At 29.0% G+C, this 11,324-nt stretch overlaps 4 protein-coding genes across 6 annotated transcripts; 2 read left to right on the forward strand and 2 right to left on the reverse strand.

Moving 5' to 3' along the window:
• Positions 1–1,406: 1,406 nt before the first annotated feature.
• Positions 1,407–3,155, reverse strand: LOC141538155 (uncharacterized). Of its 2 annotated transcripts, XM_074259507.1 has the most exons (3): positions 2,754–3,155; positions 2,509–2,659; positions 1,407–2,318 (listed from the first exon to the last, which is right to left on the reverse strand). In XM_074259507.1, exons 1-3 carry the CDS (start codon positions 2,814–2,816, stop codon positions 2,299–2,301), a joined length of 234 nt encoding a protein of 77 aa, XP_074115608.1. In that variant the 5' UTR covers positions 2,817–3,155; the 3' UTR covers positions 1,407–2,298. The 2 variants fall into 2 exon arrangements, with proteins under 2 accessions (XP_074115608.1, XP_074115607.1); XM_074259506.1 differs by having other exon boundaries at positions 1,407–2,659.
• Positions 3,156–3,796: 641 nt separating this feature from the next.
• LOC141538260 (uncharacterized) lies at positions 3,797–5,421 on the reverse strand. The gene is made up of 2 exons (XM_074259638.1): positions 5,188–5,421; positions 3,797–5,108 (listed from the first exon to the last, which is right to left on the reverse strand). The coding sequence occupies exons 1-2, from the start codon at positions 5,419–5,421 to the stop codon at positions 3,909–3,911; spliced, it is 1,434 nt and encodes a 477-aa protein (XP_074115739.1). The 3' UTR covers positions 3,797–3,908.
• LOC141538154 (poly [ADP-ribose] polymerase 1-like) lies at positions 5,021–7,373 on the forward strand. 2 transcript variants are annotated; one of them, XM_074259505.1, is made up of 2 exons: positions 5,021–6,403; positions 6,577–6,716. In XM_074259505.1, the coding sequence occupies exons 1-2, from the start codon at positions 5,779–5,781 to the stop codon at positions 6,591–6,593; spliced, it is 642 nt and encodes a 213-aa protein (XP_074115606.1). In that variant the 5' UTR covers positions 5,021–5,778; the 3' UTR covers positions 6,594–6,716. The 2 variants fall into 2 exon arrangements, with proteins under 2 accessions (XP_074115606.1, XP_074115605.1); XM_074259504.1 differs by having other exon boundaries at positions 5,044–7,373.
• Positions 7,374–7,829: 456 nt separating this feature from the next.
• Positions 7,830–11,231, forward strand: LOC141538117 (poly [ADP-ribose] polymerase 1-like). Its single transcript, XM_074259443.1, has 2 exons — positions 7,830–8,504; positions 9,253–11,231. Exon 2 carries the CDS (start codon positions 9,279–9,281, stop codon positions 10,596–10,598), a length of 1,320 nt encoding a protein of 439 aa, XP_074115544.1. The 5' UTR covers positions 7,830–8,504; positions 9,253–9,278; the 3' UTR covers positions 10,599–11,231.
• The last annotated feature ends 93 nt before the right edge of the window (positions 11,232–11,324 follow it).

An 11,324-nucleotide genomic window follows, 5' to 3' on the forward strand; every position in this document is an offset into this window, starting at 1 on the left:
TCTGAAAAATTATAAGAACAAATTTTTAAAAATAATTTTTGATCATAATTGATTTGTTACAAAAATAAAAAAATTTATCAGATGTCTCCTGATTTTAGTATCATAATTTTCACTAAAATTCTGATAGAAATATTTTATTAATAAGTGATATTTTTTTTATAGGTTATACTTAAATATTAATTACAGTGTTAATCTGTCTTGTGCAGCCCCCTGCAACTCCGTGTTAAAAAAAACGATTGAATGTTGTCCCGACTCGCAGAGAGCGCTAGTAGTGTTGTTGCACGGCTAGTATGGGAACTTGAGCATTAAATTTTTTTCAAACATCAGGCAATTTATTTTAATTATTACTATCATAATTTTTATGATTATAATTATATAGTAATTATAGATTAGGCATTAGTAAAGCAGTAACGATGATAATAACACGAGAAACTAATATTTGAATGATAAAAATTAAACCACAGATAATAAATAATGGTAATTGAACTGGAAGATGCTTCATATTTATAAATAACTAACATTTAATTACAAATATCTGTCATTTATTAGTAATAGTTGATAATAATTAATGCAAATTATTAATAAATATAAATTATCTCATATTATTATCACGAACGATATCGAAAAGTAAAATTGAAAGAGGAAAATGCTACCCAACTGTGCAAAGTTCTGAAAATTAATACAAAGTTATATTTGTAATGAATATTTTTTATTGAATTAATTAATGAATTGAATAGAATAAATAAATTACTTACACAGAATTTTATTTAAACAAAAGTAATTGTTTAATATTTTCTTTGTTAAATATCATATTATAATAGTATGAAATTATAAATAAAAAGACAATAGGCTTAAAATAAATGCAGTGAAATTAGTAAAAAATAATTGAATTTATTTTTATAATTTATACTGGTTTTACAAATTTTTGAAAATTAATATAAAATACTTTAAAATATAAGAGTATAATTAATTGGAGCAAAATTTCGCTTGTTTTTTTTTCAGTTGGTTCATTTTCTTGGTATTTTTATTTATTTGCGATGTATATTGCTGCATTCTTAATCTTATATAATATGTTATTGCTGATAATAAAAGCTCTCCTGCATGTTGATTGCATGGAAATTTTAAAATATCAGAGGCGATAGCTTCAGCCATGACATCTTCATATATGTGAAGAGATTCGCAATGTTTTATAAAAATTTTTTCTAGTAGCTTTATAAAATTATAAAAGTTTAGATTAGGATGTATGAAATTCTCATCACACTTATTATTTAATAAAATATTTTCACCATTAGAGTCAACTGAATAATCGCGAATGCCTTTACGACATTGTTCACATGTAGTTTTTTTATAAATACGTGATACAACGACCTCCGTAGCATAATATATAAAATACAATTCACAGTGTCTGATTCGTTGTAGCCATGATCATGAATTATGTTAAGAAAGTGATCATCGCCTGAATCATCAATCTTTACAGCCTGTTTCAATTTTTCTTTTAAAATAGAAATATTTTTAGATGGTTCTGTCAGTGACTTTTGTGAGTATATACATTTGAGTTCAGTTAAAGTAATTAAAGATTCTTTTGATAGTACAGTACAGTTTCCACTTTTAGGAGGTTTTAAAATATTAAATATAGATAGAATTTTATAAATTTGAAGGAAGGTTGGGAATGTAGGATGGTCATTTGATCCACTCGCTTGCCTCACTGTGCCAAAAACCTCTATAAAATATTACCAAGAAAAAAATTAAATAGATAAGGATTCGCGACAAATATAATTGTCTACCCCATTGTGACGACTTCACATCCCTGATTAAAAAAAAAAATTCAAAACGATTGACAATGTTAATTTTCCATAAGAGGAGGAATTCAAAAGTATTGAAAGTATAGAAAAGAATTCGAATTTCGTTATTTCCAATAATTCTTAATTCATTTTTTTAATCAGGGATGTCAAATCTGTAGAGAATCGAAAATTATTATTAGTAGCTGCTAATGTGAAACTATTATAGTTAGTATGAATTTATTGTCTTCAATCAGCTTAATATCAATGTAACTTGGAAACAAAATTATGACTATTTAAATATGGAAAATGACTTGATTTATAATTAAACCGACATCAATGATTATTTTTGTATGTTTATTTATTACAATCGTAAAATAATGCATATTTAATTCTTAATTAACTGATAATTAAGAAAATAGTGATTTATGAATCAACACTACGACTACCAAACCAAGTATTTTCAAGGAGCACTGTTTAGTTGCGACATTGAAATAGCACTTGATTTTTATTAAAGTTTTCAAGGCAATAAATTCCAGTCTAAAAGAAAGTAGAGAAGTACACTAATTAATAGAAAGCAGATAAATAAAGCTTAGATGTTAAAAAAGCTAAAGCATTATTTTATAAACAGAATTATTATCGTAAAATATTAATTCTTTAAAAATAGATCGAACCTCCAACGAATCTTGATTTATTCTACCAGTTGGAACCGCAGAAAACCCGTACTTACCTGTCAACAATCGAATAATGTCCAAGGAAGATTGTAATGAAACTCGCAGTCCTTCAGCTGTTGGAGTAGTTAAAAATGCAGCCTGAGGTATTTCTTTGTTGTCAACTCTCTCTTCCCACTTATTCAATTTTTGTAACGAAGACTCAATAATCTGCATAATAATGAATCCATTAAAAGTCATAAATAGAAACAGTAACTTATAATTGTTACTTATAAAGTAACAAAGGATTAACAAATAAAATTACTTTAAAATCTTCATTATTTGGAATTACTCCCCGACTCGCGTGCCGATTCAGAGCATCAAACATTTGGTTTATCCATAAGCAAAACTCAGCTGTACTCTCCCAACTATCTAATAGCGGATCATTAGCAGCATATTTTTGTAACGCATTAGCTACCGATTGACTGAATATCTAAGAAAGAAATTGATATAAATTTACCGACAAAAAATAAAGTTAAAAACAAATTTCCAACTTACTTGTACCGCAAGTCTAACTCTCATCTTTGATGAGCTATTTAAATTTAAATGCTCATTATTTATCTTTGGACACATTCGTAATTTACCAGGGAGTTGACTATCTTTTTCGATCATATCCTTAAAATGCTGCCACTCGATACAACGCTTATCCGGATCCATCTAAATATAAAAAAAACAACAAATAATCACTGTATTCTGATAATCAGTGATAAATTGATAATCAAAAAAATCTCACGTACCTGAAAGCTTCCGTTATTATATAAACGATTTCGTATTGTTTTGATAAGATGCGGAGTGTCAGAGAATGCATAAATTTTACGGTCTGCATCACTCGGGTGCTTAAAATAATTCTTAAAATTATGTTTACGACCACTCACTCCCAAAATACTCCAACATTTTCGATTAGTTGCTGCACCATCAGTAATAACGCCATGAATCTTGGCTCCAGACTTCTCCAATAAAATTATTGCTTTCACAATTAGCTGTGATAAAATTTGACCAGTCGCAGGCCCATGAGATCCAAAAACAGCTATAGGTTGAGTATAAGTATCACATATAGGTTGAAACATTAATACCAAACCATGATTGGCTTTGTCATTCATTGAAACTACTTTTGTACTTTCTTCACCGAAGTCTTCTAATCCAACGTACGTAAGAGTTTGAGAACGGACGCTAAGACTTTCGCGACAACCTATTTCATCCAGTAGCAATAGACCATGTTTATTAATTTCTTCTTTTTTACTTAAAAAATTGGCGAATGCTTCAAAAAACTCAGAATCAAAGCCGCATTGAGTGTTAATGACAGCGAGATTTCTGAAAAAAATTGAAATTATTTCATAGGAAAGAAAATGTAATGAAACTTGGGCAATTATACGTATAAGTACTGTTTGTTATTGACAAGATTAATGTTAAAAATCATTATTTACCTTCTCATTGTGCTAACACATGGCAGCGGCAAAATATTATTGTCACGTATAAAATTATAACCCGATACCGAACGCATGTATAGTAGCATACATAACATCAACCAGTTTTCTGAATATCGTCGGCCTGAAGACTTTTTACAATGCGAAGCTTTAAGTATTTCTTGGACGACATCACATTGGTTTTTAGCAATATCATTATCGCGTAACTGTTTAAGTACACCATCTTCAGATATTCGGGACATATCCCGCTGGCAATTTTTCAAATTTTTTCGAAGTTTTTGATTGGCAACTCGCAATTTTTTTTTTTGTTCCACAGAACGATTCAATTTTTGTTTAAGTTTATTCATATAAGAATTTCCTAATCCTGTTTTTTTCGAGCTTACATGAGTTTCTTGGCCTTGCAATTTTTTATTGACCAAATTGCTTTCATGACGTTTTCTTTTTTTTACTAAAGCTCTTTTAGCATTCTGGCAAACGTTACACTGAATAGAAAAACATAATAAAGTACATTTTTCGTGCCTCATTACATTCCTTTTATCATAATACAATTGAGCTGTTTTTTCACAGTCTTCAAGTCCTGATATAGCAGTGCCTTTACAAACTTTTAAAGCATGAATTTCGTATATATAGTTTTCTAGCTCATCGATACTTGTTATACTATCCTTTACACTAATGTACGAAGAATCCACTAAAGGTTTCTCTAGTATGTGCGTATGAAGTTTTAGCGTTGAGTCGACAATTACTTCTTTTAAATTAAAACTATGATACTTTCCGTTCATCATTTCACAACTTATAAAAGAAAAACTAATGAGAGTTTCTCCATTGAGTGTAAGATTATTACGCATCCAAGAAGGTGGTAAATTCATACTACATGATAGCAGTATAGAAAAATTAAAATTTTGCAATGCATTGCTATTACTAGAAACCTGGATACAATATGTAGTAATTTCTTGTTTTTCAGTACTGGAGCACAGGTCCGAAAATTTATTAATTTTTATCGCGTCAGGTGTGTTACTTGTCTCAACAGATTCATTTGTTTCCATCTCTTCTGGCATACTGCTGATTTCATCAATTGGTGGACTGTTCGGAATAAGTTCAGAAATATTATTACTTTCATCAGCACCAGGTATTATTTCTGTCCAAGGAAATAAACTTGGTACAGCGTTCGGTATCAACCGTGGACGTCGGTAAGGAGACTAAAATTATTCCAAAATTAATTAGTAAAATATATTTAATTGAGATATATTATCAATAGTGAAAATAAAATTTACTTACCACACCAAGTACTTTTCCGGCTGAATCTAATAAGTATCGAGTATGAATAATATCTCCAGGGAGAAAATGCTTTACACAAACCACTTGAGTTTTTGAAATTAAAGTATTTTGCCTTTTTAGAGCAATTTGCCATTTTTGTTTTAATTCATCATCTTGTGGAACAGTAAAAAAATGAACTTTTTCAAAGTTACTTTTATAACCTGAGGTACATCCCGGTACCAAACAACCCGGCATTTTTAGTATGTTAATAAATATAATATTTTTTTCATTAACTTATTTTATTGACATTAAGATTAAAACTCATTTCTGCCATTTACTTTTAGCTAACATACAGCTTAATTCATCCTTTAAATAATCAACTAACAGAATTTCCACAAAATAATTATAATTATATGATAAATATTTAATACATATAATAAAAAGATAAAAACAGAAATAGTAAACAGCTGTCGTGCAACTAAACTACCAGCGCCACCCAAAGGTACTAAAATCACGGGACACACACGCTAGCTCTTTTCAGTCTCGCTCGCATTTAAGCCCCAGGGGGCTGGTCTTGTGTTGGTGATTAAGTTACCAAAAAATAAAACAAAGATGGACGATTGGGAAGAAACATCAATACCCAACAGCTTAATCCAAAAGCTGATCAACAATTGCGCAGCATTGAAACCGGAACCAGAGTTGCTGTACAAGGCATCCTTATTCACCGAAGGCGGCAAGTATTCCAGAATCTGGATCAAAGAAGATGTTTACGATGGCGAGCCTATTTATTACTACTATAAAATCAAAATACTTGTAATAGAAAAAGATGAAAACCAGGAGGAAAATACATTTCTGTTTGTCCAAAACTGGGGAGCTTTTGACACAATCAATCATCGCAAGCGCTCTGATAACTTGCCTCTCAGGGAATGTCTTCAAAAATTTATGATCCAGTCGTTTGAACGTAGCAGGAATTTTATTTTCTCTAAAGTTAAAGAAAATAATATTAGCAACAGTCCTCTGCCGGAGGCTGTTCGAGAGCTGATTGTAAAATATCTTTTCAACATTGGTTTTCTCAAAAAAATGATTGACGATTACACATTAAATGTAAAAGATACAATATTTACATTTCTTAGAGTTACTTCGGAGGTCGAAGGTGCTACATCTGAATTGGCTGATGATCGACCAGGATTCACGACCACTGCGCAGTTCCGATCATCATTGTCTTATGATAAAATACGTGAGTTATTAGAGAAGCAAATAATTTGTAAGCGAACTGATGAAATTAACGGCAGGAGCAGGACATTCAGCCTGATGAATTTTTATTACAAGCAATTAAATACGACAATTAAAGTTCTTGATAGAAACTCTTCTTGCTTCAAAATAATTAAAAAATACTTTATTAATTCGCAGTCGTTGACTTCTGCTGATACCTATGATTTCAATGGCAAGCCTCTCAAGTTAAAGTATGTGTTTGAAATTGAAAGGCCATATGACAATGACAGATACACCAAAGATTTGAATAACAAGCAACTACTTTGGCACGGAACAAAGAGATGTAACATCCCGTCCATTTTGTACGAGGGTTTTAAAACAAGCAAAGCACAACGAGGTTTGTTTGGCGCCGGTACTTACTTCACTAATTCAGTGACCAAGTCTTGGAGACATTGCGGAACTTACCGTGAAGGAGTCATTTTCCTTTGTGAGGTTGCCTTGGGCGAAATTGCGACTGAGAATGATTACTATATGAATGGATACAAGGAAAATCCATTACCCGACGGTAAGAATTCAGTGCATGGAGCGGGAAATTATAAGCCGAATATCCATGACTCTGAAAATATTGATGATGATGTCTTGGTACCTTATGGAAACCTTGTATATAAATACAGCAATGGATTGGAATTTGATGAGTTTATTGTTTACAATACCTCTCAAATAAAATTAAGGTATCTCGTTACCTTTTGCTGGGAATAATGTTAGTTTCTTGCTTTAGATTTTAATTTTACTTCTCTTCATAAAAAAATAGTATTATTTCTATTCATTTATGATTTTTTTTATTGAAAAATGATTACAAAAAAAAATTATGATAAAAATTTTAGATTTAAGTTTAATTTTTTAATTATTATTGAATTAATACAAAAATTTTTAAATTGTCTTAGTTAAGTTTATTTTAATCAAAATTCTAAATAAATTTTATTTACAAAAATTATAATGTTAACTCTATTGTTTTTATTGATAGGATTAAGTTATTATTGTTACGACCTTTTTGATAATAAAAAAATCAACCTTCTTATCAATACTCCACTGAATAAATAAAACATTTTCTCACCCAAATAAATTAGGTACTTGTTTTAAGCAAAAAGTTTCATCGAAATTCACAATAGTAAATTAGTATCAAATATAAAATTAGCTAACATCTGAATTTTTTATTTTTTTACAATAATGTGCTAGCTTAAAAAATTTTTAAATGATCATGTCTGTTAATTTCAATATCAAATAATAATTAATTTGTTATTAAAAATTTATTTTTAAATTAATACTAAAAAAAAATTTTTATTTTTTATTTTTAATATAAATTCATATGAAAATTAATTCATCAGGCATTTGAAAATTTTAAGAATTTTTATAATAAATAAATTTTTGCAAAAAAAAATTAAACATGAAATTTTTCAAAAATAATTTTTTGATACTGTTACGTTCTCGTAAATTTTAAATTTATTTAAAATTTTATAAATTTATTTAAAAAAATTAGTAAGTATTTATTTAAATCAATTAATTATTATCCGAGATATTTTGTAACGGAAATACCTCGAGATAACAGATTTCTAGAACGTCAACGCAGCTCAGTAGACAAAACAATCTACGTTGTGGGATTTGGACTGATGTTCTCATAGGGTAACCTGAGATGCAACGTCGCTGAAAATTCATTATAAAAACTCATTGTAATTATTATTCTACACACATTCTGTCTCCAGACTTCTTCTGTTTTGTTAAAAGAAATTAAAAAATAATCAAGTGACTGTTAATTTTAATGTCATAAAATTTCTTAACTTTTTCTTTAAAAACTATCGTACCTAAACATTTTTTTTAATTATCCTTACCAAAAATTAATATGTAGAAATTTGAATTTCGCGCCATTCCCTAACTTGCAATCTTTCGACCTATCGATACTTTTTTCGCTTGTTAATCCTTTTGTTCTGACTAGAGATGAAACTGTACTTACTTCAATCATTTAACCTCACTAACAAACAGCAGGTAGCAGGTATGACTTATCAATTAATGCAAGAGCTTTAGTGAATATTTTAAAGAGTAATTATTGCAGATTTTCAATCATTGACTTGGTAAGTTGCTGCACTTCTCTTATTTTACTTGAATTCTCATAATAATTACATGTCAATTCATGATACTGAAATTAGCAGATATCAGACGATTTTTGGAATTTTTATAACCAATCAATTATCAAAAAAAAAATATTTCAGAAACTTACCTCATTTAATTTTTAAAAATTTTTTCATGTCAATTTTTTTTGGTAAATATTTTCCATTATAATTTTATGTCATTTAATTATGACATTAAAGTTAGCTGTCACTTGACAATTTTTCAATTTTCTTTAACAAAAAAATTTGTTCTAAAAAATTATTTTTAAAAAATTGCATTTTTAATTTATTAAAATTTCTACAACTCCATTTTTTTAATAATTTTTTTTTGCTATAATTTATTTGTTAAAAAAAATTGAAACAATTGTGAAATGACAGCTAAATTTAATTTCATCATTTAATCTAGCAGATATTTAATAATTAAAAAAATTTTTTTAACAAATAAATTAGGACAAAAAAAATGACATGTAGAAATATTAAAAAATTATAAATGCAATTTTTTAGAAAAAATTTTTCAAAAAAAATTTGTTCATTAAATAAAATTAAAAAATTATTTGAATTATCAAGTGACTGCTAACTTGAATGTCATTATAATTTTTTATTTAAATCTAAAAAATTTTTAGATATCTGTAAAATTATTCCAATACTTACTATTTTGCAAAAGTGTTTCAGAATACAAATAATTTCTTGAAGAACCTTTTGATACTTCCAGGTCTGGTTGAAAAATCAAAAACAAAGATGGAGAAATGGGAACAGGCATTTTTACCCGACGAAAGAATGCAAAAGTTAATCGACAATTGTGAAGCCTTGAAGATGGAACCTGAGTTGGTGAACAGAGCATTTGTGTACACGACAGAAGAGCGCAAGTACTCTCAGATCTGGACCAAGGAAGATATCCATGACAACGAACCTATCTATTACTACTACAGAATCCAAATCCTTGAATTGCTTAAGGATGACTGCAAGGAAGAAAGTAGTTTTTATTTCATACAGAATTGGGGAGCTTTTGACACCATAAATCATCGGAAGCGCTCTGAATCTTTGCCATTGAAAAAATGTCGTCAAAAATTTATAATACAGTCCGGCGAGCGAAGCAGAAATTATGTTTTTGCTAGAATAAAAGAAAATAACATCAGCAAAAATCCTCTGCCGGCGTCTACTCAAAATTTAATAATCAACTACATTTTTGAGATGAATTTTTTGAAAAAAATGATATATGAGTACACATATGACATCAAGAACACAATAACTGAGTTTCTGGAAGCTTATCAAAATATTAGAAGCGTAAAGAACTCGCTGTCAAGGTATTTCGAAAACTCAATATCCAAAGCTGACCTCGCTAAAAAACTTGAGATAGTTCGTGATTTGTTGCAAAAACAAATAACTAGTAACAGCCAGATCTTCTGTCTGATGAATTTCTATTACAAGCAATTGCATACGACGATTGAGCCGCTTGACAAAAACATCGAGCGTTACAAAACTATAGAGAAGTATTTTAACAACACCCAATCTTCGGTTCATACTTTTAAAATCAAGATGGTGGATTTGTTTGTGATAGACAGACCTTGTGACAGTCAAAGATACACTCAAGATTTGGAAAACAAGCAGCTGCTTTGGCACGGAACCAGTCCAACCAATGTTCCATATATTCTGTATGAAGGATTTAGGACAACAAAAGCCAATTCCACTGGCATGTTTGGCTCCGGGATTTACTTTGCCAATTCAGTGACCAAGTCTGTTCAGTATTGCAAAACTTCGATCCATGGCGTTCTTTTGCTCTGTGAAGTCGCATTGGGTAATACCGAGATGTTGTATAGATCTAAAAAGATAAAAGACAACCTGGATCTTTCTCCTGGTAAAAATTCTGTCCACGGAATAGGAGTAAACAGACCGAATCCATCGGAATCGGTGATGATCGATGAAAATGTCTTGGTACCTTTCGGTCAGTTAAGTAAAAATGAAGATTCTCCAGCTATATTACATCACGATGAGTTCATTGTTTATCATCCCGCTCAGATTAAAATGCGGTACCTCGTTACTTTCACTTTTGTGAAATAGAAATTTTATGCCTAATTACTTGTAAGTATTTTGCTTTGCCAGCGACTATACAGGAATTTACTTTTCAAACACGGTATTCAAAGCTGCCAATTACTGCAGCAAAGGATCCAATACACGTAAATGTGAAATTTTATCCAAAAATTTAAGAAAACTGATTGATGTTCAAAGCTTATTGTTGAGTGACGAAAGTTTTGAGACTGAGATATTTTAAGTAATTTTTTAAATCAACAACTTTTGTTAAATATCGTTCTAGGAGTTTTCATTATTTATTCATTTTTTATTTTTATACAAAAAAACAATTTAAATTAAGACTTTATTTTTGAAAATTATTCTGCTTATTCGTTATGCAAGAGAATGAAATTTTAGCATATTTTATTAAATTAATTACAAATTTATTTTTGTAGGAGATAATTTTATTGAAGTTCTATGAAATTTATTTTTTAAGATTGAATTATTAAGATATGCTTCTATTGAAAAGTCGTACAAATATATTTGAAGAAAAATATAATAAAATTAGATATAAGAAATAAAAAAATGTATGTTTTACGTTGTTCAAGACTAAATATATAATATTTAACAAAATTTGTTGTTTTATTATGTATGTTATTTATTTGAAGCAGTAAAATTTATTAAAAAAATCTCTTACATGTAAATTACAATTAAATTTAAAATTGAAAAATTTGATCAAACTATGAAAGTTTTAGTAATAATTGATCTGTCAAAATT

The sequence above is a fragment of the Cotesia typhae genome, unplaced genomic scaffold, assembly GCF_013202065.1.
Source record: "Cotesia typhae breed Kobodo isofemale line unplaced genomic scaffold, CoteBio_Ctyphae contig_20, whole genome shotgun sequence".
Taxonomy (NCBI): Eukaryota; Metazoa; Arthropoda; class Insecta; order Hymenoptera; family Braconidae; genus Cotesia; species Cotesia typhae.